General features: G+C 42.0%; 1 protein-coding gene across 4 annotated transcripts in view; it reads left to right on the top strand.

The window, feature by feature from the left end:
- Window positions 1-27,992, top strand: part of RASAL2 (RAS protein activator like 2) — a 190,008-nt gene that overhangs the window by 16,249 nt on the left and 145,767 nt on the right. Inside the window, exon 1 of one of the 4 annotated variants that reach the window (XM_080406583.1) lies at window positions 24,281-24,984. The exons of the other annotated variants lie outside the window; for them this stretch is intronic. Coding sequence (XP_080262709.1) covers window positions 24,936-24,984 — 49 coding nt within the window. The 5' untranslated portion in view covers window positions 24,281-24,935. Of the gene's footprint in view, window positions 1-24,280; window positions 24,985-27,992 lie in introns of those variants that run through there. 4 annotated transcript variants of the gene reach the window in all.

The raw sequence follows: 27,992 nt of genomic DNA, 5'->3' as shown, positions 1-27,992 counted from the left end.
CCTTGTTGCCTTTGTCATGTTTAACTGGACATGGGCATGTGGGCTGGTAGGAACGTGAGGTAGAGGTATGCTTCTCAAGGGAGTGCTAGAGGAGTTGAAGGGGCTAAAAATTTAGCTAAAAGTAGCTGCGTTTGAGTCTCTTGCCTCAAAAGGCAAGCCTAGGGCATCGGACTGAGCGTTACCAGGGCTCTGAGGTGAAGGGAACTGCACGTGGTTGGTGAGAAAATGAAGAATTCAGCAAATGTTGCGAATGCAAGCTGCAGTCTGGTGGCAACCTGTGTTACCCAGTAGATTGCTGGATAGACCAGCTATTTCTCCATGTTTCTTGCCAGCAGGATATTGGGTGAAAGGGGGGTGGTGCTATTTTTCTTGGAAGCAAGCTCGGTACAGAGGCCACACTAGTCCAGAGGCGTGAGATGTTAAAGTTTACAGTGGTTTGCCGTTTTTTTAGGATGTTCTTTTTCTCTGGTTGAAATATCCAGTAAGGCAGGTGAAAAGAGTGAAAGCTACTGATTTTTATACTTTATTTTTTAAAATACTGTCTTTCATCAGCAGATAGGAAACAATGCAAATTATTCTCCAACACGTGCAGATGTATTTTGTTGCTTGGAAGCTGAGCAGGAGCTTTGATAAATTATCAGCATCTGATTCCAGAGCTCTGACAGTCTGCAGCCTCCTTAATATTCTGATGAGCCATCGTGGGTATTATTCCATTGCATTTTTTTCCCCTTTTGTATTCGTGAAACCCATATTGCAATCTGAATGCTCCTGGTTTAGGATTGAAAGAGATGCTGGTGGGCTCTATGCTTTGCTCAATTTGCCTTTGACAACAGAGCAGTGGAGAGTGGATAGCATGATTCTTCTCCTTGCCTGCCCCGCGCCTCCCCCCGCCCCCAGTAGTACAAATGCAGCCTGAATGAGAAGCAACTTTGAAAATTGAAGAGTTATTTTCTGTTCTGTTCATAATTGTGTCTTTCTAATATTAAGAATATCAAGGCACATAAATTATTCATGCCAGGAAGAAATCCTCAATAAAATTTTCTTAAGAAGAAATGATGGCACTTCGGGGGGACGGACGGGACATTTTGCCTCTAAAGACTTTGAGCAACTCTGCTCTGGATTCTCTGGCAAGTGTACTATTTCAGTGACAGCTTATCTTTGGAAATAACTGCAGTTTAATTTACATGTGTCTTTTAAAATGTAGCTTGCTTACCCAGATGGCAATTAGATTCAAGTTAATGGTAATGTAAAACAGCAGGATCTAGAGTAGCTCTTCAGCCTAAGGGCTGACCATTTTTACCATCCATCTGTTTTCCAAATGATTTATTTCATTTTCCCACTTGGTTTCGTTGCCTCACCCCTCAGTTTCATTCTTGCTGCTCGCAGTACAGTGTGGGAAGAACAGCTGCACTTAGCAGCTCCAATAAATTACTTTATTAGAATTAGAATTGTGTCTGCGTTACACTAATACCAAATGTCTTGGTTCATCTTGTAGCCTCTAAAACAGATAGTCATCATTTCCACGCTGCCGGCTTACAGTGGGGAAAGACGGCTCCAACTCAGCCCCCTGGATAAATGGGGATACAGTGAATTGCATGCTGCCACTGGGCGATTTGTTTAGCTTTGTCAGCAGCCAGACATGTCTTATTCACCACTTATTATATGTTGAGCACAATATGCAGGAGGAAGGACATGCTTTCAAACAGCTTGGGAATAAGGATGAGCTACCTTTCTGTCAAAATGATGTTACAATGTCCTTATGCTGTGTTTCTATGTTGAGGATTTAATGTGGAAATTTAGAGGAACAATACAAATGCTACCTTGGGACATAGCAAAACCAGTTCCAATTGTCCATCTCAAATGTGCAAGCTCTTTGGAATTCCTTGCTGAGAGAGAGAAAATAAAATGCAAAATCTTAACTTTTCAGGTTTTCCAGTGAAGAACAGTCTAGTGAGTAGGGAGTTACCTTTTTTTGTTGTGAAGCAGCTTACGTTTTGTATAGCAAGATGAAAAACTATTTCTTGCTGCTTCTCCTAATATTTTTAATAGAAATTGGAGTATGTACCAGGTGCAGTAGATTGTGTACAACCCCAGGGAAGCCATACCTGCAGTGTCTTGGAGATGAAACAGAGCAAGCCTTGGACATCAAACTCAACTCCAGGATCTACCTTGCTACTCCAGAGTTGATATGGAAAGCCTGCAGGAGGAGGTGGTGCCTGGAGAGAGGCCTTGTCAACAGGCTTGCTTGCTCAGGAGGAGGATTCAATTTGAAACACTGCCTCTGGGCTTCACTTTGAGGCTTCTCATCTTTTCATATCTGCTGGTTAAATGTGAGCTGCTGTTTTCATTTGTCTGGTCTTTGGATCTGGTTGGTGGAAGCTCACTGCAGAGCACTGGGGAATCGTCGCTGGAGAAGCACTGTGGCCAAGTGGTGTTACTTCTGAGGGTAGTAGGAAAAGCCATTTTCTCTTCAAGTTTTTCTGATTTCTTATATATTTAATATATAGCTAATGATTTTTCAAAATGAGTCTGTGCCTATGGTACACCTGCCATGGGGTCCTAAGCACAATTTCTTCGGTTTTAGAAGTGCAGCCCAAGTAGCATATTAACACTGTTGTAATTTAATTTGTGAAGGAAGGGCTAAAAAGGGAGGAATTTATGTTGGATGTCTTGTCAACCTTATTTAACGTCAGCACTTAAAATACTTCACTAGAACATTTCCACCTTGATCATTAGTAGGTGGATGTTTTTGTGGCTGGTAGACACAAGGTATGCACTTCCATTCACACATCTTTGCCATTGCTTTTTTTCTCTTACTTCAAATACCAGTTGTTTCTTTTGAGTAGTTTGTAGTGGCAGAGTGGATAGAAGAAGTGGGGTTTAATTAAATCTTTCCCAAGGTGTGCCTCTGCCTTAAAGAAGAGAGAAGGTGGTATTTATAAGCAAAATAACACATTTTCAAATGCAGTGTGTGGTTGTGGTTTTTTTGACTGTTCTGATTTTAACTGGCATTCTGTGGGTGAAGTGCTAGAATAAAACCTAGCACCTGCGTTCTGTACACTCACTTTAAAGGAAAAGCAGTAAGAAAATACCAAGAAAGATGGGGAAATGAGCAGCAGCCCTAAAAACCTAAACTCTTCCTAATCCCTCCTTTTTTTCTCTTGTGTTACTGCACTCTCAGGAGTTCACAGGCAGCCTGAAAGCAGAAACCAAAGTACTTCAATGGGGATTTGACAAATCCACCTGTCAGTGTCACCAGACAACTGATTTATCATCTTTGACAAGTAGAAAATTGCTTTGACTTGTCTGCAGGACAAGTAAAATTTAGTAATAGTGATGGGGTATTTTAAAAATTGTCATGATCATGTAAATCCTGTTATCTCTGTAACCCAACACTAGCAAGTTCTGAACTGTAAAATGACATTAACTTTTGGGGAGGGGGGGGAAGTAATGTATTAACAGATAACTGGATATTTTTCCCCCTCAGTTCATTTTTAAATCCTGTTGCCTTTCAGAGGCTGACATTTCTGTCTCCTGGCCGTATTTCTCTGGTAATAGAATATTGAAGGAGATGTCTTTTAAAGGGAAAAAAAATAAAAAAAAGCATGTAGCTACATCACATCATAAAATACAAAAGAAGAAAGTATGCTTAATCTGACAAAGCATCAGTGTTTAGGCTATAAGCTCATTATAAGGCTTGTATAGTAGGAGCTGATTTTTTTTCAAATTAATTTCTATGTATTACCATAATAAACATTTTAATATTATCCTTTCCTTCCCTCATATCCTTAGCAGCTGAATATTTCAGTAAGTTTCTTTCATTGCAGCCTTTATCCCCATCATCCATGCATGATCTGTTTACAAGAATGCTTATAGGTATTTCCAGTTTAGTTTAATGTTTCAGGTTATGCTGCTTTGGCAGTTTCTCTCAGTGCATTTATGCTAACATTTAAGCTGTTTTGGGAAAATACTTGGGGGAATATTGAGACTTTCGTATTTCTAATTTTATTTGATAGGTAAATGCAAAAAAGTCGCGTTGTATTTATTCTATGTAAATCTTTCAAGTGTCCAGAAAATAACTTGCTGTAGCTAGCATCTAACACCTTGAAAAACAAGGCTTGCACTGTAGCATTTTGTTTGGTATGTTTGTTATTTGCTTACAGTAATAATAAAAGCCTCGTGTTTTGCTGACTGCTGTAACTGAAAGGTTGGGGGAATCTAGAAAGTAGGAGTAGGACACTGTTACACTGCAGAAATTAGTAGGGATTTGTGCAGAACCCAAAACTAATTCCAGCTTCTTAGAAGCTGGTAAAGTTTCAGGGTTTTTGCACCACTTACATTTAGTCTTGCAGCTTAGTATTCTGCTATTGCTTTTGTTCACTCAGTTCGTGAGCAACTCTCTAGAAATGTCCAAAAACTATACTGTACTGATCTAGGCATGGATAGTAACATACATCTGCTGGGATCCTTTATTTGCATCCAAAACCTGTCGAAGTTACTGGCTCAGTTTTCCCTAACAATCTCATGTTCAGCATGTTGTCCACAATTACCCCATCTCTTTCAACACTCCTGCTTCCTGAGTGTTCTTCCCCATCAGTAGCTTTGAATATTTCTCCTTTTGCCTCAAGTGTCTTTTTTGTCCCCCGCTCTCTACCAAGCTAGTTGTCGGCAGGTAGCAAGGTGTGGCATTCCAGTTAGAGGTCTTGAAAGCTCTCGATGGGAAGGCTAGATGAGCATTTGAAACCAAATTAAAATTTCCCAGCAAAATGTTAGCTTAATCGTGAATGCCAGTTATGTAAAACCTGATTATTCTTTTTTTCTAACCTGTCTCTCTTCCACCCTTAGTTCCTGCCTGCCTCCCCCCCATCCTTTGTCTGGCCCTGCTGTTGCCTGCTGTTATGCTTTGAGACACACACATGTGCATGCCTTTTTTGAAAACAAGATGCATTAAGTGCAATAGCTAAATTTACTGACCTAAGAAAACCGCAGAAGAATAAGTTAGTAATTGTTAAAATCGCCTATCAAACCCTCTGTAATAGAAATAAGGCATGGATAAAATGTGTGATTGTTTGTTTTTTTTGTTTTTTTTTTTTTTTTTTTTTTTGCGGTGATTACATTCATTAGTACTGAGGATAGACAGCAAAATCTAGATATGCTTTGATTTTTTTTTTTCTTCTTTTTTTTGAAGCTCCTTCTTGGTTCTTGGTAAGTGACAGTAATGCTGCTATATTGAGGTTTTTCAGTGGCACCTTGTTAAGAAATTATGTATTCCCAGAACTGTACTATTTTAAAAATGGGGGGTGGAGGATAGTGTGCAAATCAGGAAGTAAACAAAAAGGCTCTGGAATTCCAGTCTGATGCAAAGAGGAACACATTCGTTGCTGCAGGAAGAAATTGTTTCTAAGTTCTAAGAAACTTGAGCGATGCGTAAGCCTGTGACCTGGTACACACTTCAAGTGTTTCAACATCAACATGGATACGAGCAGTGAAGATGGAAGATAGGAGCTAAAAGCACCTTTAATGACAATACTGATAAGACCAGAAGAAACAGATTTTGCTGCGAAGGTGAAATGCTTCTTGCACTGGAATTTTAAGCAATGTTAGGTTTTTTTGGAAGTGTTTGAGGAAGACAAAGAAAACGCAGTAGGAGACGTGATAATTAGACAAAGCAGCTCCTTTAGTTCTGGCATGTCACGCCAACCATTAAGTCAGGAGATGTGATGAAAGCAGGTTTAGAAGATTGTTATGCTAAACTTGAGCTGTCATTGCTTTTTTATTTTAGCTGTAATTTTGTCATGTAAAAACAGTGGAGGCATACAAATAGGTACAAGTATTACAGCATTTTAAACGTGCCCTGTTTCCTAGCGATTGGGGTAGGAAGCAGCCACTGCCTGTTGACCCTGCCCCTCTGGATGGTGTTATGTGCCTTGTAGCTGTCATGTGGAATTGAGGAACGTGCTTTTAAAAGTTGCTTTTTGGAGTACCAATAATAGTATGTTTATGCTCAAATATAAAGTTGTTGATTTTATTGGTTTTGACCCTCATTTCCTATAGAAATGAATGTTGGGTTTTTGTTTGTTTGGTTGGTTGGTTTTTTTAACCTAATATGGAGAGAAATCCGTGGCTAGTGAAGACAAAATCTGCTTGGTTTTGAAAATTGACCATCAGGCAGCTACATTTTTTGTTTATTTTAAGCTATGCAACAGATATTCATTCCGTGCTTATTCTGTCCTCAGTTTCAACTTGCAATATCTCAGCTTCTTCCTCATTTACTCTGAATACATCCACATATGAAAAAGAAAACCAGAAAAAAAAAAGGTTTGTCTTTCTCTTTGCAAACTCTAAGCCTTTAGTAATGCTGATGCTACTGTTACCACCAGGCTGAAGTTCAAAGGGTGATGCCTAAGTGAGAAGCAAGAAACAGGCAGAGTGTAAAGGAATCAATTGCTTTGGTTTTGTGCTCAAAGCTTTTTCTCAAGTGGGAAAATAAAATGCCCTGTTAGAAGTTCAGTAAGCATCCAATCACCAATGTCTGGGTTTGAAGATACATAGTGAGAGAGCAGACTGACAGCCTGACAGAAAAGATGCACGGTGTCTGCTGCTATGCCTGAAATTGTACAGACCTGTTCAGTGAACTGGGTTAAATTTTACCATAGTTTTACTTGTCCAGTTAAACATTTTAAGTAAGTTTTGGCAGCTGCCTTAAGTTACTGTAGATGCGATTGGTGTCTTGGTGTCTTCATTTTTGCCCTGCAGCCTTGTTGATCTGATCGCCCTTTCATAGAGCATCATTAAAAAAAGCAGCCTTATCAGAAAAATGCCAGTTTTCTGATGTCCTCTTAATATAGCCTGTGTGCATCTACTTTCTGTAGTAATAGTGTATACAAGCTTGCCTTCACACATGCGCCCCACCCCCGGTGTATTATCAGCTGTGGTAGATGAACCAAGAGCAGGGACCCCCGCAGTTCACTGTTCGGGCTCAAGATTTTAGTAGTGACTTATCTGAAGCCTTGCTTGAGTAATGGCTCTGTCAACATTTGCTGAAGTGGATAAATTTTGCTTCCTTGGTCACAGGATACCAGGTCCACTTTTCTGTTAACACTTTTGACTCTCCTGGCTAAAAATCCCTAACGAAGTCATCTACCTGTAGCCAAGTTAGAGACAGATGCAACATGTTTTAATCCTGTCTTCATTGAACAGTATTTTGATTGTATGAGATGGTAACATTTTAATTGCTCTGTGTCTGCTTGGTGTAGATGGGTCACACACACGCTGTATCGCTATTAACATGCTAAAGGAAAAAATACTTGTATTTCCTCTCTTATGCTTGTGGTCTGGGAGATTGGGGTATTTTCTTTCCCACTTGTCTCCTCCCCAAACTCTCACTTCTTCTAGAAACCGAGAGGTAGACAAGGTATGTCAAAAACTTCCTTCAGGTTGGCTTGCGGTGACCTGCCAGACTCTGGTGGATGGTGCTTTGTAGAACAATTACCTGGATATCTGGGTGCCCTCTTCTAGGATTGAGCCACTACCTCCAAACTGTTCTGGCTCACTGACCCTGCATGGTGTATTTGTAGAGCATTTGCTGCCTTTATGCAGCAAATGCAAATCTACCAGATCCCACATTTCCCAGGAAGAGGCTTTCTGTCACTCTAATTCCCTTATCATAAACACAGCAACTTCAGTTGTCCCTGAATCCTGGCCCATCTGTCTTGGATTTACTTGAATAGTATCATGATTTAAATAACATTCCCTCCGTTTGTGGAAGCAAAAAATTTATTGCTTCATCTGCAGGTGGATTGGTGAATATTAGGATTTGCAAAGATAAATGGCATTTTGTTGTGGACTCATACCAGTAGTCCACCTGGCTGCACCTGCTGTTTGAGGCAAAGTGCAGGGAACAAATGAGCAAGTTGACTTACAGGCTCAGAGGAGAGCTAGCATTGCGCTCTCTCTCAAAAGGATGTGTTTATAAATTATTGTTTTCTTAAATTGAGGTGTCTGTTTGAATTTTGAGTTTTATTTTTGGGATCAAATGTTTATCCCAACTCCTTTTCCCCTCTGTTCTTGAGCATTATTCCCCATCCCCGGTAGGGAATAAGAAATAATAATGTGATTCAGCTTGGAGACACATGTTTGTTTGAATGCTGTACGGTTTGATTTGGCATCCTTGAACCAAACCTGCCTTTTTTTTTTTTTAACCTAGCTGGCATGGAGCTAAACTTCTTTTAGCTTGGGAAAGATTAGAGTCCTTAGTATTTGTGCTGATTTCACTGATGGGTGAAACTTCTGTTTTCCAATTTTACAAATATTAGGAGGGAAATCTCCTACTGTGTAACTAGTATGAATAAGACTGAAACCTTTTCTGTAGCTTTCCAGTATCTTTTCTGCTGACAGTTTTTCTTCTTACAGTGATTTTTGCAATACTTTTATATCCACTTTGTTGCTGCCTTGTAGCAACTGTGAGGAATCTTTTAAACAAGGACAGTTTTTAGTGTGTGGGTAGGTTTGAGAAGTTATTAATTCCCAGCCACTTGTATGTGCAGGGAAAAAATAGCTTGCACTTTTTTTTTTTTTTTTTTTTTTGGGGTGGGCGCATATCAGTCATGTTCATTTCACACTGCTGGATTCCTCTGCATCCTCCAGGTACTGGGCAGCACTGTCATCCTGAACAACACAGCCTGCATTGGGTCCTCTGGTCGGTTTGGGAAGATTGTAAGTGACGGTTTTAAGTTGGAGTTTCTGCACATGCTCTGCTGTGTTGGAAAGCTTAATTAGAGGCTTCTCATCCTGTCCTCTGGACTTTGAGACAGAGCTGTACCACATGTGCATGCCATAGGTAGTTGCTGTGAAGGGATGCTTTCTGAGCCAGGGACTACACTCACATCGCTTCTGTCACTTGCTGATCCTGGGATGAGGTGGTTTCAAGATACAGCCTGAGGGCACAGCCAGTCATGCTGGGAGGAAAGGTAGTAACATTGCTTTTAGTGCTGGGCAAAGGCTGTTGTGAATTTTACTCCGTTCATCAGTTTGCCACTCCCAAAGAAATGAGTAGTCTCTCCTTGTTGGATCACCTGTTTACTAGCCAAAGTTTAGGAATAGAAGGAAAAAGTAGTATGTGTACTGTCAAAGTAGCTGCTAAACATTTGATTACAGGGTTAGAAAGAAAATCACAAAACAAGAAAATGCAAGTACACATTACATGTGAAAATGAGGTTCTTCCTCGGCAGCTTCAGGAGCCTGGCGGCATGCTCTCCTGTCCTCACAGGGCTCGCTGGCTTTGGGATTTCTTTAGGTTTATCATTTACTTGCTTCTATTGCTAAAATCACTGCTGAGGGCAACAGTCTCCTTTACCCTAAAATAAAACAGCCTCGTACTTGTCCTCTGTCCAGGCTGGCCTTTGAGAAGTTGGGCTCAAGTGTGGGAGCAGGATAGTTCTCCCCTTGTACGCTCAGCTGGGATAAAAAGCAGGGTAAGAAGCTTTCCTTAATTTTTTCCACTTAATTTGTACATTACTCAGACTTCTGCTGGTTTTTTGCATCTCACAGCGTTTGTGGGGCTTCACTCAGTCTTTGACTGCTCCTCAGGGTTTGGGACTTCCATTGTCCCAAGGAAGCTTATGCGCTTCCTACCTTCCATCTTACTGTGAGCACTGCATGAAGGCGAAGCATGACAGACACGTGACAGGTTTGCCATTCCCTGGTTTGTATTTTTTTCCTCTAAGCTACCTTCCTTCCTTTCCCACCACCTCTTTTTAGCCTTTTTAGCCACTATAATGTTTCTGCTATAATTAGCACTGAGCATGACTGTCGTTATCTTCACAGAGTTTAATTTTTAAAAGACGGGCTGGAGGAAGTAATGCTCATTTGGCTGGAATCCTTTTATTGTTCTAGCTGAGTAGCCAGCTTGGTGATCATAACACAAAACAGATTTTTTAAAAAAGTTACCTGCTTGTCCTCTTCAAGTCCTCAGTTTAGGTGGAGGACCTGATGTACATTGTAATGTGTAACTTAAATATTTAAATATTGTACACCACTACCCCCAACCCCTCCCTAATATGTGCACTGGTTTATTTTGATGTAGTCTGGATTTGTGTCAGTCTAATTTGTCTGTCTAGGTCATCAGTGAAAATAAGCTCAGGGTATTACACCCAACAACCATCAGAAGTATGTAAAGCAAACCTGATTTTTTGACTTGTTCCCTACTGAACAAGAGTTACGTGACGGTTGTAGATTTTGCAAAGGTTGAGTCTCAAATGTATGGAGGACAGAATTTTTCCTTGCTTTGAAGCTTGTGACAATTGAGGCTGAGATGCACTGGTGAGACGGTGTGGTGGAAACTCTGCTGCAGTATTTCCCTGGGCTGCCGTACCCTGTGCCCTGTTAACTTGGAGAGTACATGGATCCCAAGAGACTCTGCTGAGTCTCTTTTGCCTGCAGCTGCTCGTTGCTATTCATGAGCTCTGCTACACTCCTTTTCAGTGTTACTTTTGGTTTTTAATCAGTGGCTAGTATAGGATAGCTTTTTTTTTTTACCCCTTTCACCCTTTTCCTTTTAGCACATATGGGAGTGAATTTTTGGTTTTGTGTTTACTAGTGTGAAATCTGGGGGGGGGGAAACAGAAAGAAATTAAACAGGATATGGGATCATTAACTTTGACTTCACCTTGCAGCATCTTGCAAACAAATCAGCGCTATCGTAGTGCCCTTCCCAGAACTGGGTGTGGTGGTTGAAATAAAACGTGTCAGGAGTACAAAGAGAACAGTGTCCTATTGTTTCGGAGCAGGCAGAAAGATGACTTCTGAAGGCTGAAGTGTTGGGTTTGGGTTTTTTTTTAAAGTTAGGATATTTGTGCTGCTCTTGGTAGTTTTTCACCTATCTTTATTTTGTTGGTTATCTGAATAAAGTAATTCTACAGGGAGCCTTCAGGGCCAGTTTCTATTATTGGAAGCATATTTCGAAGTATCTACGCCAATTTAATTGAAGAATTTCAGCGAGTGGTAGCTTGGCTTTGAAGTGGTCCTCTACACTAAGGGAGGGATTTCACTGAAGGAGAGACTCCCTTGACAGTTTTCTCGATATTTAGCCTCAGAGAAATGTTTGTATCCCTTTCTCTTCCTTGGCATTATTGTTTTACAGTCATGCTTACAACTATCTTGAATTTGATTGTTAGTTTTCAAACTGGGATTTTCCTTATGGACTTTATGAACATGATGCCATGCAGAATTCAGTCTTACGCATTAATACCCAGTCTAGACTTAGTGCCTAAATAGCGAACCAGGCAAGAAGGCTTCCTGTATACCTGATTTAAGTTTCCTTGCTGAATAAAACTGTTCTTACTATCATTTCTTAACTGGCACTAGTCCCAGAAGGTTTGTAGGCTAGGTGCTTATGCATATCCATGTCCTGCTTTGTGATTTTTACCCGTGTATGGGGTCTAAAGTGTATCTGGTGTAAGCGTATTACTGATGCTCATCTTAGAGGGATGAATAAAATAGCTGGCTGTGGCACAAGGATGACTGGCTGAAAGCTCGAGGATTTGTGTTATGCAGGAGAAAAGCCTTACAGACTGTAAGGCAGTCCCTTGGATCTTGGAGCCTGAGCCTCCCAGAGAGCCCTGGATGGTGGTGCAGTGTAACTAAAGATAAAAGGAAAACCAGGTCTAGTAAAAGCATAATTTATGATTGTGGCTTCCATGTGCCAAATAACTGTATGTGGAGATGGTCATCCTCAATAACATAAGGTGTGGGTGCTGTGTTTGTAATTTTATTTACTCAAAAAACTAGACTGCGGTGGTTTTTTACTTTCTGAGTTTATTTACTCAAAAAAGACTGAGTGTGTTTGGGAGGAGGTGGTGTTAGGGTGGTTTTTCCACTGGCAACATGGAGTGGAGCTCCTTCCTATGCAGGCACCTACTGCTATGGTGCATTGGCATATATGAGCACAGCCCTGACTTGGGCATTTCAACAATTCTCTTACTGATGTCAGTTTGAATAAAGCAATGCTTGACAGTTTAGAGCAATGTTTTTCTTTTTTAAACTTTTGTTTTTATTTACAACCAGCATTGCTCAATGTGGGAAATGAAAAGGTTTCTCTTTAACACCTGTTGTTACTCCTTTCCTACCTGATCTTTCAAATAGATTCTTTGGGTGCTTTTCTGTCTTGCCTGTGTTTTCTTTTGGAGCAGATCTGACAAAAACAGTTGATTGAAAAAAAACCCCAATTTATAATTCAAGTATCCTGCTTCACCACAAACCCGATGAAATGTTAGCTTCCTAAAAGTATCATCAGAGCAATCATTCCAGGCTGTTTACCCCAGTGGACTAATGTTTAATGCTTGTTTGCTTTGGATATATAAAAATACAAATTTTTAAAACTTCTATTTCAGACTGAAAGCTTAGACTGCGTAAGATGTGAGTATGCTAGAGCAACATGTGTTAGTCAAATGAGATAAAATATTTCATGTCCTTCAGCTCTGGTAACAAAAAGGCCACAGTCTGTGGAATCCCTAATGCCAGCTGTGTTTAAAGTTGCTGACTGTTGGCCTGTGGCTGTTCACTGCTCATACAGCATTACACTGTCATAGAGACAGTCCAAGCTGTGTGCAGTTTTCAGTTTTTTTATAAAGAAAAAACAAACATATGCACCAATATAAGCAAAGAGGTATCTGAAAGATGCAAAATAAAAAGCAGGCAACAAAGCATGTTTATTTATGAGAGTTCCTTTGCAAATAATCTTGGTTTTGACTATTGTTTGCCACACCTTCATTTCTTTATCCCTTTTCCCTTTCGTTCGGATTCGTAAGTCCTGCAGCTTTGCCAAATTCCTTGAAGAGAGGGGTAATAAAGTGATAGCACTTCCAAGGAATGCAGCGTCACATCTTTGTGCAGCCTTCCTTAGCTTTGCTTTTTGACAGCTTGGTCTCTGCTACATGCAAATAATCCTCCTCCTTTTCAAAGGGCTTTTCCTGTGTGTTGAATTGCATGTAATATAGATAGAGCAGCTCCTAATAGGTGCTTTTTTTTCTTTCTCCCCATTGTAAAGGGGAGTAATGGAGAAGCTTTTCCTTTTCTCTAACCACTGTTAGAAAAAGAGCAATACATAGCATGGCCAGGATGCAAATAGAACTGCTATTTGTGAAAGATCAGTCAGTATGTTGTGCCATGGAGTGTTTGAAAAGGGATGATAGCCATGTGCAGACTTGATGATATCTACATACTGGGTACTTATAAAAAGAAGGAATTGTGATATTTAGAAAAATGAAATATTTTCCCAAATATTTTCTGTTCTCCAGAACCATGGTCTTTAAGTGTATGACTAAGATAAAACTGAATTAATCTGAAGTTGTAGAAACATGCAGATATTTGACTAATTGCAGTAAGCCTGACCTGAGAAGGTAAATATCTGTTTTACAGTGCCATTTCCACAAGAAAACAGTCAGAAATGTGTTTCTTTGAAGGATGACTCCTTAGGCTACATCGGAATTTTATTAGGGGGCTCCTGGGATTAGTTTGCTTTACAAAATTCATTGTGCTGCTGTAGTAACTCTCCCCGTGCCAGAGGTAGGGTTAACTGTCGAAGGGCTGTTGGTATGAGTAATTCACTGACACATCTTCCTTACTTCAGGAGAAGCTGCCTTCTGAAGTCAGAATCATTTTCACAACAATAAAACTGTTAAGTATAGCTCTGTAATTCTTACTTTGCTAATGCAGTTAGGAAACCCTCTGATTTAGATGCAAGCTGAGAATTTCTATCTCTAATCTGCTGTGGAAAGGCAAATTAGAGTTCACTGATGTACTTCTAAATGTGGCCTGTTGGAAATAAAATTCTTTGTAGTGTAATTTGTATTTATTTTTTTTTTAATAGCACGATGTATTATTCCATGAGTAGGTAGTATCTTGTGGCTGATAACCACATGGCTAGTCTTCCCTTCTGCCATTGCAGTTCCCTTGCAAGAGCAACGTTTCCTTTCAAAATACCATTGATTGAGTTGTAGCCCCTTGGGGGGCTGTAGTTAGACTCGCTGTTAATAGATCAGTTCGTTCATGTAATTACCGAGCTCCGACAGGGTGGCTTCTGTAGCTCAGTGCGCGTTATCTCTTTACATTCGCTCTCTGTGAATCGCAGATTCATTCACCTCACCTTCGTGCTTGGTGAGGAGTTTGTGGCTCTAGAAAACGAAGAAACTTTTGTAGCTCCCAGCAGACCTTCTAATAAATTTTTAGCAAGTTCCATTTATCTGTGAGATAGTAGGAAAATATTTTCCTGTCTGATTCTCTGTCATGACTTCATTGGCTTGAAATGACATGTAGTGCTGTAAGCCGAAGTGCCTCTCTCCTGCTGGGATGTGTGTGTTTCTGTCTTTGGCACTTGGAGTAACAAGTGAACTGCTGCCTGTGTTGGGAACGGGCTTCACCGAAAATCCTTGGTGAAGGATCATACGTGAAGCTGTACCTGGCTTTGCAGCGGCTCCATTCCCTGCAGTCAAGTGAAGACTGGCGATGTTTGAGACAGGATTTTTTTTCTTAGGCTTTTTCCATGATTTTAGTTCTGTTTCAGTATTATGTTGTGGAATGAATGAGGCAGTGCAGAGACAGAGAGAAAGGCTTTGTGGTTTTTATTAGCAGCAACTGTGCAAGCAAACTTAATTTGGCATTCTTAAGTCCGTTGGTGTTTTTCCAACTTTACCCCTCAGCTGTTGCTAACTGCATTGCAGAGGACTGTGTAATCTAGCAATTTCTCATTGTCTCCAGTCCCTGCCATTTATAAATGGGGATTCAGATCACATAGCAGATTAAGTGAGCATTCTCTTTTATTTTTAATTTTAATACAAGTATTTCCTTAATTCCTTGGAGAAATATACCTGATGCTTACTAGCCTGCGGATAAGTGCTTGTTAGCTGTGGTGAAAAATACCTGTATGATCTTGTCCCATACGGTTTTATAGGAAAGAAACAGTTATATACACTTTGCTTATTATACTTCCTATATTTCATATCTTCTCCCATCCGCAAAACAACCAGTCTGGCTTTATTCTTGCTCTTCTTCCTCCTCTCTCATTTCCTTCTATAGTCCATGGTCTATCTTGTCTCTTTTGTCTGTGTGCTTCCCTCCCTTACTGCTGCCTAACATGGAGCGATGTGCCTTCTTGCTGAATTTTATTTCAAAACTCATATTTTTTTGACGGTGATGTCTTCACCTGTGCTCTTTTTCAGTCCATGGAGAATTGGAAAGATTTTCAGCAGCTGCCACCAAGAGGCCAAGCCTTCTCTTCTCTCTGTGACAAAGGGACAATCTCTCTGGTCCCCTTGCCCAACTTTCAAGTTTGTGCGTTACTCAGGAGAATAAATGCATGAGAGGATTTGTGGGTTTCACTCACCCTACCCCGATCTTTTAAAACAACCATTTTGCATAAAACTATTTTGCACAAATTATTCTAGCTGGTTATTGACATGTCAGTGGTGAATTAGCATTTGAAACCATGCTCTGAGGGTCCAGAGTGCCTTTTGCCTTTCATGAAAATGGTATCCTAGAGGTGTTTTACAGTTGTGGGGAAGGCTTCTCTCTCGGTAAGTAAATTTTGAGCTGTGTACCACTTCCACTGGTTGCAGTCCCACAGCCTGTCAAATGTCTAACATAGCCCCTCTTAGAAAAACTTGAGCGACTTCAGCATAACACTCAGCTGCACCTTGAAGTTTTTCAGCCAACTGTTGACTCATAGTTAGACTCACAAGAAAGCAATGACTGTGGTCGAGTCAACTGTTGCTCATGCATAAAGATATTCCTAATTTTTTCAGTAAAATGAGCGTCTATCTCATAAATACTTCTCCTGCTTCATGCTTTCACCCTCTCCAGACAAACTTTTGAAGAGGAGGCCAGTGAGGAAGGTCAGTGGGTTTTCCTGAATTGTAGTTCAAACAAAAGCCCAGGATGACAAGCATAGAGGAGGGGAAAATTCGCTAATTTTCATTTGGTAACACAGCTAGAGTCTGGTGTGAAGATGTAATTTACTTTTTGGGCTACAACATCTTGTAGCTTTTTTTTCCTCTTGCCTACTCTAAAAGACAAGTGCCTGCCCTGTGGCAGAGTGTGCGTGTGCTCATGTGAAGATCTCTGCAGGAAAGCAGATGAGGAAGAGGTGTGCAAAACAATTGAAAATGACTGCCTTTCTGTTCTACTAAAGGAAAAGCAATTGCTTCATTAACTACACGTTTGGACTTTCACACAGCCAATGTATATAAATCCATGATTTTTCAGAAATGGCAGTTTTGATTCCCATGATGACATGAGATCGAAATGCTCATTTGAGGTTTTATGAGGAAAAATACATTCCTTTGCACGTGGATTGCCACGGGCTTTTAGGGTTATTTCAGAGAGCAAATTACAAGATTCTCATGCGGTTCTGAACTCTTCTGTTTTCCTTATGAGCGTGCTTAAGTTTAGGGTTTGAGAATGGGTTTCTGGCAGCTGTCTGCCAACTGCGAAGGCGTGCAATCTCATATGTAGTCGCAGCGATTAAAAATGTCTGGTTTGTGGTGGGGGAGGAGGGAGATCCCAAGAGGAGAAAGGCAGAGACTGGCCAGTTTCTTCTCCTGTCCTGGAGGACCCAAACACCCTGGCTTCTCTCTCACTGCCAAATTTTTGCTGGGAGGATCACTCTAGGTGGAGGGTGGATTTGCACCGTCCTCTGCCGTAAGCCCACAGCCCCTTTTGGGGACCACATCCTGAGTGTGGTTCTGATGGTTATTATGTGCTGGAGCAGTTTCATAATAACTAAAGAGCATCACAGCTCCCTGCCACCAGAATTTTTTCCCCTTTTATACTGGCTCCATAGCTCAGTAGTCCCTTTTAATGAAGGTTTGGAGATGGAGGATAGAGGGATGCTCCAGTACTGAGGAGTGACCTGCAACTGCTGGTGGGGTGCACGGATTGTAGGACTTGGATTTTTTTGTTTCGTTTTGTTTTGTTTTTTCTTCCTCCCCCTGCTTTTGGTGGCCGTGAGCTGTCTCAGGGATGCAGTTGCCTGGAAAGGTGACAAGCGTGGGAGCTGTGGAGACAAAAGGGCTTGTACCTCTTGCATGTTTAAAACTTAACCTTAAGGCTTAGGGGAGTATTTTAATATTTTAAGAGCCATGAGAATTATTTTAAGCAGGTGAGAGGGAGACAAATTGTTAGGTGTTGAGAAAGGTTTTTAAAAAATGGCACTTCTTTTTGGGTTGGCTGGCTGTCTTGGTAAAGAAAATCCTTATGTTAATTAACATCTGCCTCCTTCTCTGAGGTTTATTGCAGATGTCGATATCCTATTCCAGGCTTCAGGAGTTACCAATAAAACTGCAAATGATTAAGTCTGATACCACTGGGGGGGTGACTGAGAATGAGGGAGGTAGATATCTTTGAGTCTCTTCTACCTTGCAGAGTAGAGAAAGCTCCAGTTACATTCAGTTACTTTATAAATAACAAAATGCACGGTTACGAAAGTTAAGGTAGTTTACTAACACAGTAATAGTGCTGTTTTGTTATTTTAACTTGGCAATATTCTGTAATAAAATCGGTAATTTATTAGCATACTAGTGAATTGTGTGCTCTGTATGTGGAGCACCAAGAAGTAAGGTTTGTTCCTTTGTCTTTCTAGAATCCTTTGGCTGGAGATCCTCCTCCGAAAGGAGTGCAGGGTAAGGCAAGGTCTGACGTGTTTTTCTTTGCACTGGGGCTGAGAACAAAATTGTTAATCTCGCCTCCCAGCAGAGCCGGTGGCAAGAACCGTGAACAGTCCTGTGGTAACAGCAATCGGAATTGAGATGGATGTTCTGCAGGTGCAAACAGCATTTCCTCCCTGTGCTGAACACAGGGTGATAGAAATACACTTGTCTCAAACGCACCCCAAATTGCTTTTCTAGAGAGATGCTGTGTCCATTTTCAGCTTATGTACATCTGTTTACACTGGGCTAAGGACTGCAAAGTCCTGTGTGAGGACCAGGAGAGTACGTAAAGACAAAACTGAAGTGCACATTTCTTCTGTGTTCTCCCCACTTAATCTATTGCAGATACCTGATCTTTTTTTAGCTTCCAATCCTCAGCCTCCCTGACTTTCCCCTTCCCTTCTTTCCTCCCTTACATTTTTCTAATGTGTGGCTTGATTAGGAAGGTGTAATCTCTTCATTGTTCATTTCACTTAAAAGCACCTTAACCTGCAGAATGAACCACTGGCTGTTAGTTGTTCAGTTTCCAGTAAATGTCTGTTAATTTTAAAATTCCAATAAGTTGTCTTGATTCTGGGTCATTCACTCAAGGTTTAACTCTGGTAAACCTAATTTGTTCATCAGGGATGATGTGCTAGAGGTGAGAAATGCTTGTCACAGTGTAGCATATATTTTGGGGGAGAACTTCTTGCCTTATCCTTGCAGGTTCTGTGTGTGGGCAGAACAGGCAATTGCATGCAGTAGCAGACTGCCTATTCCATTCTGCAGCCACCTGTAGCTGCAGAGATTGCCCTGCAGATCCCAACAACTTCTCGAAGGACAGACATGAGATCCCCTCTTCTAGATTCACTGTACTTGACCTCCACAACCCGCTGTCAGAGGACCTGGCCTCATCTTCCTGGCCTCTTGGTTTTTTTCCTACTATGAAGGGTGCAAAGCATGGGTGAGAGAAGCTGCAGGGAGAAGGCGACTTCTTCCGGAGGAGCTGGGTTGTCGGGGAAGAAAGGGAGATCTGTTTTGGGAATGAGCCTGAAGTTTGAAAAAATAGAGGCAAAACAGCTCTTGGAAACCTCGGCGAGAACTGTACCACACACATTCAGGCCTCCACAGCCATGGTGAAGCCATGATTGTTGGGGGGAGGATGAACCTCAGCCCTGTACTGAGAACTTGCTGAGCTGCTGGTAAAGTTCAATTGTGCAGACAGTAAGATGTAGGTAAAATGATGGGCTCTGTTGGAGAGAATTCATGCTGCATGTAGAAGAGGGTGACTCCATGTTTGCAACTTTCTCTACAGTGTGGGGTTTTTTTTTTTCCCTATCAAGGGTTATTAGAGACATTTGGTTTTGACATCTTGGATTCAAGAAAACAATGTCATTTTGTCAGCACGTTTCTGGAAGCGTCTGTGGTTCTCCCCACACACACCGCCTCTTGCTATAGATGTCTTGTAAAGCGTTATTGTTATATCAGTCATGGCAGCATTAGTAATGCCTGCAGTTATTGATAATTTTCCTGTGTTTCAAATTTTGCTAAAGCAAACCAGACACACAGAGCTGCTGTTGGCATTTAGACGTAAAAATAAATATACTTCTGCTCCCCAATAAAGACCATCTCTGGAGACAAATTTATAGTGATCTTCAGTCTATGTAGTCTCAGTGCTCTTTTCCTTGGCTGTCTTGATTCCTAGTTAATGTGCAGAGACACATGGTACTGAAGAAGCTTAAAAAGCTGAATTTTTCAATTAGATGATTTTTCCATGTTGGACACAATTTGCAGGGCTGGGAGCTGGGGAACTGGTGAATATCTCTAGAGATAAACTTCAGAGGGAAAAAAAAGGACATGTGAATGTGAATTTTATTTTTTTTTTTAAGTAATCCAGCAGGTCTTTTATCCGTTGGGTTTTTTTGTTGTTTTGTTTATTAAAAGAAAGTGTTTGAATGCAGACTGTGTAAATACTTTGAGAATGATTGAAACTATTAATGCATCATTGATTTCCTCCTTTGACTTGTCTGTTAGGTATTTAATCTCTCCTTTTTAAAATATGTGTGCTTTTCGGTTTCAAAAGCAGCCTCCCACTGTCCTTCGCATAGCGGGAAGCATCTCCTGCTGGCTTTGTCACTTTGCCAGCCTCAAGACTTTGCTTTCCAGGGTGGTTGAACTCCTTGGACTTTTCCTGTCCTTGTGCTGGAGCTGGTGGAGTCAGGGAGCAGACTCCCCCATTGCATGCTCCGCTTTGTGCCCGGCCACGGCCATCTGAACCAAATTAACCTGTCTTGCCTCAGCAGTGCACGCGATGATCCCATGGCTTCGTTGCCAAACCCGTGGCTGGAGCTCTCTGAAAGGACTCGCAGCGGTCTCCTGGATGCTCCCTGTCCTCCTTTTTTCTGTACCTCCTTTCTCTTTACTTAAGCCAGTTGTAATAATGTTTTGTTAGATGGTCGCTGGTGATGAGGCTTTTTTCATAGTAACAACTGCTATAAAAAATGGCCTGAACCGCATCTGTTTCACAGAGTTCTGTAATGATTCTGTTTTTAAGAATAAATTTAACTAAAAAAAAAAAAAAAGGTAAAAATGGGAAATGGTCGGCTGTTCTAGGTCTGTGCAGGGACTGTGTTTTTGAACTTCTGAAACAACTTGTGAAGTTGAATGCCTGAGAAACAAAGTAATTTGACTCATTGCTTATATTTAGTATCATTACCTACTGCATTAGGTTCTGTTTTCTTCTGAGCATTAATGTTTTTGGTCAGGAAGGTTAACAGGGAAAACGCCCAGCAGAAGGCATTTTTGTGCTTATCAGAGGGCAAATGCATGGAAAACATCAGGTCACTGTACTGGGTGTCAGCTTTTCTTTTTTGGTTTTTTTTTTTTTTCTTCTTTTTTAAGAGTCTGTAGAAGGAGCAGTATTCAAGGGTGGGGAGAGGATGTCCTTCCTTTCTGGTAAAGCCTGTAAAATTGGAGGTGCTAGTGGATACTTAGTACAAATGTGACCTGGAATCTTAACACCCTCTTTGTTTTGATCCAGAATCACGTATCTTAAATATGAGATCCCAAGCTTAAAATGTATCCTGCAATCCAAGCTACCCAAGGTGATAGCTTCTGGTTTTGAGTATATTTGTAATTGAAGCAAAAATTCTAATTTCAGTTTTTGTATGTAATATTAAAAATATGATTGACGGTATGTTTTGTTAGGAACAAGCTTTTACTGCAACTTTCAATAATCATATGGCAAATGAAGGGGAGATGCCCAGGTTTAACGTGCTGCTTGTGAAGCTTTAAACTAAAGTATTAAATCTTTGAAGATTGTTTGAAAATCCTAGGTGCCAAGAAAGAGAGCCATGAACGTGGGCCGGCTCAGCTGCGGAAACTCCTTGTGTTTCTGGAATGAGGTGAGAAGCTGTAATCAGCTTTTAGCACAGGAGTGTACAACATACTGGTCAGGTTGGTGTGTAACAGGTGAAAGCCCCTAATGCCAGGGAAGCGGGGCTGAGTGAAAGTCAGCGGAAGGGTTTAAGCACAGTTTTGTTGGTCTGAAGTCAGGGTGCTGCTGTTTGTTCTCTCCGTTCCCATCTCTGTATGTTACAGTGTTGGTCTATCCCAGAAAACCCGTTCAAGGGGTTAACTGGCCAGACTCCTCTTTTTATGTGACCTTAAATAAATACCACATTCAAAATAATTTTTCCTCTCCTTATGGGCTGTGAGAAGCAGCATAGCTGCTATGGTTATTTTGCCCTTTCTGAAAACATGAAGAGCTGTGTCTCCTCAGAGTGCAGTTGGTGGAAGTGACAGTGTTTTCTTTCCCTTGCTCCCAAGCCATCTCATCCTGGAGCTTGTTATTTTTATTACGTGGAACCCCCTCTGTAACCAGGCTGAGGAGCCTCTGCTGCCTGAAGTAATCGCTCTTTAAATTGATACAAATTTGAGGCATCGTGCAGAGTCTTGCAGTGTCTCCTGAGATTCTCTGTGATAATTGCATCATCCTGCCAAGGAACCCCTGTTAATATTCATGCAGTAATTGTTTCAGTACTTGGCAGAGATGAGGGCGTTAATGTGAAGCCTTCTTCTGCTGACGCCTATTAAAGAAATGATTTGTGTTTTGCACTGTAGCGGTGATTTCATTACAATTGAACAATGAAATTCTGGATGTCTTTGGGTAGATGTGCACATAAACACTTGTATTGAGGCAGTTAGCTGGCATGTTGGACTACACGAACCTCACATTATCTTGTGTACAGATGAGTTTCCCAAATGAGACTTGCATGGTATTGGCGCTGGTGCCGGTCACAAGGTGAGCTGTGAGCTTCCTGACCTCTCAAGGGCTACCCAAGACCATGGGGATGGTCCTGTGCTGTCCCTGGATGTGCACGTATGTATCCAGGCACAGTCCTATGGCATGGTATATGTCTGCATGGCTGGGCAGTCTTAAGTCCAGTTGATGTGGACTCACATTTTGTTGTTGGAGACAGTTAATGTTCTGGGTTTAGGTGGTTTTTTTTCCTCTTTTGACTCATCGTGTTATAGATAGAGGTTGATCACAGGGCCCGCTTGAAAGATTAGCTAAGAAGAGTTTGCCAGAATAACAACTTGCATGGCCAGTTCCCTGCCTGTATCTTGGAAGCTGTCAGGAGAGAAGAGTGAGAAGTGAGCCAACGTCTGGGTTAAGAATTCTGGCAGGGCACGGGCCAGCTGTGGCACGCAGGGTGGCTGCTGCTGGCCAAGGGGAGCAAGCACAGAGGGAGGCTTTCTCTGTCAAACTCCTACATGCTAGCACGTTGTTTCTGGTTAAATGGAAATTAAGGTTTGAAACCGTGTGCAGTTTCTCCATAAAAATGCGTTGCTTTTTCAGCTTGGACAGTGGAAGAAGGAGAAGCCACCCTTTAGCAGAGGCCTGACGAGCTTGCACACTGCTTGCCCTGTGCTCCCCTGCTTCTCTGTAATCGGACTTCTCTCTCTTATGTGGAGGGTTGTTGTGAAACTTGTCCCACGTACCCTGGGAAGATTCATGTGAAGTCTGATTTTAAGAGCAGCTCTCATTTTTTTTTGACCCCAACCCCTGGATCTTGCAGTCACAGGCCTTAAAGGATATCAGGAATTTAATTTTAGCTTATTTTTGTGAGAATTTGGTTTGCCTTGAAAGAAAAGGTGGAAAGAAGAGAAGAGGTGGACTGTGGAATCTGCTGTTGCCATATTAAGAAAAAATGGGGGATCTTTTAGTAGCCAACTTTGCAAGATGGTAATAAAAAGGATGTTTGTTGAAGTTGCAGATCTTTCAGTGTTTCAGCTTAGATGTAATAAAGCTCTTCTGTGAGATGAGTGGTCTTTGTCAGAAAGATAAATACCGTGTCTGTCTGAAAAGGCATAAGATGGCAGGTTTTTCAGACAGGCACTTAGCATCCTAGCCCCAAGTATTGCCAAGCTGTCAGCTTTCTTTTCACTCAGCCTTTTGTGCTGGCCACTGTGTGACTTAGTTTGAGAAAGCCCGCAGTGGTCAGACACTATTTCATTAGTGTTACCAATAAAGCTACTGGCTGCTGAAGATCCCAGACCAAGAACTGCTATAGCTTCGGTATACTGTCAGAGACAAGGGAAAAATTCGCGTGCTGTGAAGCCACATGCAACTCGGCCTTTCCTGCCCTAGGAAGAAGTCCAACAGGCTTGCATTTTCCAGCAGCTGGGCTGCTGCAAGCAGAAAGGCCACTATGGCTGTGTCCTGGCCAAGGGTGAGGATGGTCACTGTTTGGCTGACACTTGGTGATGGACCAAAGCTGCCCAGTCCATCTTCCTTTTTCTCTTTTTCCAAGGATGCTTGGATGCAGCCAGCCTCCTTGATGGCAGCAGGCTTGCAGGTTTGGAGGGTTGCTGCTGCAGCCTGTTGCAGCTGGGGAGGATGGGCAGTGGTCTGTGTCTGGCTGGCTCCTTCCACAGACCAGGTAGGATGCTTTCCAGAGCCACCCAGCTTGGCACAGTCTGCAGCAGGACATATGTGAGCGCAGCAGTAGGCAGAAGTGGCTGCTGCCATCTCTCTCCTGGGCTCTGCTTGCCCTTGTTCATCCTCCCTGCCAAGCGCATGAGCCTGCTGGAGATCCAGCAGAGCAGTCAGAGCCATTGTTGTCTGTGTTTGGAGCGTTCTGCATCTGGAGAACTTGACCTGCCTGCTGTCTTTATCTCTCAAGAGAGCATTTGTGGCCAGCAGTGAGGCAAATGTTAGTGCCCTCTGGGACTGTGCAGAAGGGTTTGATGGCATGTCTGATGGACACTGGTGGATCTGTTCTCCAGTTTGCTCTGAGGTAGAGCTGCCATGAATTAAATGCCTCAAAATGGTGGAGGAAAGCCTACTGAAGACTAAGGGAGCCTGAAGCTTTGTGGGGTGAGGCGAAGGTGTCTCAAAACAGAAGCAGGCTGTTCATGAAACACCATCGGAGAGGATGTAATTCACTCCGGTCTAGTCCCTGTACACACACACACTCCTGCCAGGCTGACCTTGCTCCTGAGAGCTGGTGGCTGCCTTGTGGGGCAGCGCTGGTAGTCCTGGCCGTGTGGTCTGACACAGACATGAGCCAGGTTCCCCCCCCTGACTCGTTCATGGCACCTACATTGCAAGGTGCAGCAGTTACAGCTGGTGGTGCCTCTTCTGGGGCTCATTTCTGCGTCTGTCTCCCCCTCGTTTTGTGTTCTGTCCCTGAAGCGATACAGATGCTTCTGAAGTCCTTCATTCAGGCACTTGGAAAGTTTACAGGACGCTTCGTACTGGAAATCCAGGAGACCTCTCCAGAGGAGGAAGCAGCGTCTCCTGTTTGTCTTGACTTATTCTGTCATAACAATGGCTTCAGAATTTGCCTAATTTGAAAGCTAGTTTTAATCTGATGGGAAGACGTTTGTGTATTTAAAATAGTTATTCCTTGCTGGAGCCTCTCCCTTCTTTTGTCCTTCTCCGCTGGACTCTTCGGCTTCGCTCAGCTAATATGCAGTGCTTGTTTACAGCAGAGATACTGGAGCATGAAGAAGGAAGTCACTAAGTTTAATACTGATTCGGTTCCAGGCTTCCTGTGCGTGTGCGTGCACACGTGTGTGTGTGTGTGTGTGTGTGTGTTTCAGCCTTGTTCATCCAGACGCTGTGCAGCCTCAGTAGAAAAAGCCAAGGGGCCAGTGGAGACGCAAGGACTAGATGCAGACGGGTTTTTTTAACTCTTCCACCCAGTTTGGTCCTGAGCAGGTTTAGACAACGCGGGTAAAAATTCCAGTATGGCAAGCCTGGTGAGGAAGGTGCTAGTGCAGACAAAGCCGTTGAGTGGTGAGTATGAGAAACATCTTGCCTGATGGGAAAGATAACTGATCAGAAAGTGTTGGTTTAGGTGCCTAGGAGGAGGAACGTGGTAGCAGGCAGAGAGCTGTTGGGTATTGTTGTTTTTCCTCTTCCATTTCCAGTGTGAGATGGCTACCTGGAAATGCCAAAACCTTTGTCTGTGGAGAAGGTGGTTCTCCAGAGGAATGTGCTAGTTATGGGGCACGGTCACTTTTAGTCTGCTCCTTAGCCAGCCCCAGGATTTCTGTCTTAGCTGGGCTAAATAACAGCAGCGATCCGTGTAAGTAGGATGGCTTTTAACTTGGGAGGTTCGGGGAGGAGTGGGGAGCTTGCAGGAGACCAGCATCGTGTAAAGTGTTGCGTCAGTTGTGACTGTACCAAAAGATGAGATTGAGACGAAAACAATGTTCATAAGTAAGCTGTAGGAGAAACAATTTTATTGCTTTATTTTTATTCTTTTGAAGTGGTGGCAAGTACCTAACTGGATTTCAGCAAGGTGCTCTCATGTTGCAGTGGTTACAGAAATCGTCGTCAGCAGTGTTGTATATTTTGGATTTTAAAATATTCCAGTAGCAGCACCAGCCTGTGCCTGAGGTTTTTTCATTTAAATTTATGGTGTTTATCCAGCTCTTAATTGTGCAAATTACAGTAATTATAGAGTGTGATTATATGCGTACCCGGTGAGTGTTTTTAAGAGGCTGGCTTACATTTCAGGAATTTATTTTATTAGCCTTGTGTCTTTCTGGTGCAAGCATCCTTTCTTCATGCTGCTGTACTGCAAAGCAAACATCATAAACTGCCACAGCAGGAAACAATTTTGGCAGTGGCATCTCTGAGTGAATCAATCTGTAATAGGGCAGAAGGCTCTTTGATAACTAGGACTAATTAGGACTGATTTGGTGAGTTACGGGAGACCGAAACAACCCTTCCCCAAGCAGAGCAACTTCTCTCTGCTCCAGGGTTTGGTAAGGACAGGAGGGCACAACTGGAACCATGTGGTAAGGTTGTGCAATGCCGATTTTAGTAATATATAAACTTTAATGAAATGTTGTTCTTGGAAAACACGACTTTTGTGTGAGTTATTGGCTGCTGCTAATTTGTCCCAAGGCTGCAACTGAGCCTGTGTTTGTGGCGGGGACAGTGCAGACACAGATGTAAGCAGCGTCTCTTGTGTAGAAGTTACAGGCTGAATGTGTAAAGTATTGCTTTGGCCTTTGCTAGGGAAGAAATCTCGTTGGCAATCTGTTCCCTCCTAGCCCCGAATTTACTAGTCTCTCTTTGCTCACCCAAGACTTCTGAGAAACCATGAATTTCTGCCTCTAGGAAAAATGGAGATACCACTTGAAACAGAGTAATCTCCTTCATTCCATTGTGACAGAGGTGGCGTGACAAATACAGCAAACTGAAGAGGAGATCTCCCAGATCTCTCTGTAAATAACTTGGGGCTTCAGGTAAATTAACCAGTCTTTACAAAAAGAAACTGGATAAAAATAAATAAATGCATTTCCTTGCTTCGGAGATAAGGAGATTGGAATGATTCTAGCTGAAATGTCACTTGAAAAACAGGCAATCTGCAAATTAATGTAGAAGGGGTTTTGTAGGGAAGTCTAGCAGGTGTTAAATGACTGAAACGTGCATTTACCTTGCATAGATTTCTTCAGAGAAGTTGCAGACCATCAGCGTTTGAAAGCACAATTCCTTGATGAGGGAAACATAGCCCATAGGGAAACACGTAGTAAGTTCTGGGTCGGTTACTTTTAGCATGATTTCAGAGTCTCTGGAGTTGTGGGTGTTTTGGGGGGGTTGTTTGTTTGTTTTACTTTAATTATTTACACTGTGTGGATGTGTTAAATGCTTTTTTCTAAATACCTGCAGGATGTTAGGAAATTTAGGATGCTAGGAGAATGGTATGAAACACAACTGATGGGAGGGTGACCCCAGAGGAGGCATACCCATTGAAAAACTATTTGGGCAGGGTGTAGAAATACAAACACACCTTCTGCCCCATGGAAAGTGTGTGCTTGAAGCTAGTTTGGTTTCTTCATTTGGGGAAGGCTGGATGCTGAGACCTCAGTTCCATAATCCCAGCCTGCTGCCAGATCTTCATACTGGTGCATGGATAAAAGGAACACTGCAATGAGCGGTCAGATGGGAAAAGAAATGGCACAGGAAGAAAACATAGAGCAGTGTAAAGGACACTTCCACTATTTATCTTCCGGTGTGTAAATTATGAGGAGCAGCAAGGGTATAGATCTAGACTTTATTCTGTGTTATCGCATGTAATTTTGGCAGAAGAAAAGTCTGCAGGAGAAGAGGCTGATAAGCATTTTGCCTTTACTGTGTAGGGTCTGTGTCTGATTACCACTCTTCTCATACCATCGAAAAAAATAATCTTCTTTCAGTCTTACTTCCTAGTGAGAGATTTACTTACAGGGTAGTTGAAAGCGATCTTGGATCTGTATGTTTCAAATTTATGTATTTGCTTTACCACCAAGAACTCGCAGCAGCTTTCAGAGGTTTTGAGATTAACTAACTAAAGGAAGGAACATCAGTTTTTAGAAGGGACTTCTAAGTGGCGACTTCTCTGTAAGAGCAGACATAGTCAAGAGGCTATTGCAGCAGGAGTTACATTCCGCTTACTGGGAGACGGTGGGGCTTTTTAATGGTCCCTCTATATAGATATGTTTAAGGTTGGTTATAGTAAAGAACTTGTGAACACTTTGTGAAGTGGTGGTGAAACAGAACTTCCTAAGGTTTTGATCTTTATTTAAAACAGAAAGGTTATAAAAAGTCATGGTCAAAGCAGGCAAATGGCATTTTGCCAGCTTAACAAATGCGGTTGTGTTTATCTCTCCTCTCCTGAGATCTCTGCTACTTTTAAAAACTGTTTAATTTGCCTGTCTGTTGGTCTACAGCTGCAGGAGAAAATGCAAATTGTTTTTTGGATTTGAGATAAATTGAAATTAGCTTGAGCCATGCCCTAGCTGGAGAGATGG

Source organism: Falco punctatus (assembly GCF_963210335.1).
Source record: "Falco punctatus genome assembly, chromosome: 11".
NCBI classification, from domain to species: Eukaryota; Metazoa; Chordata; class Aves; order Falconiformes; family Falconidae; genus Falco; species Falco punctatus.
This window is presented reverse-complemented; position numbering and strand designations above follow the sequence as displayed.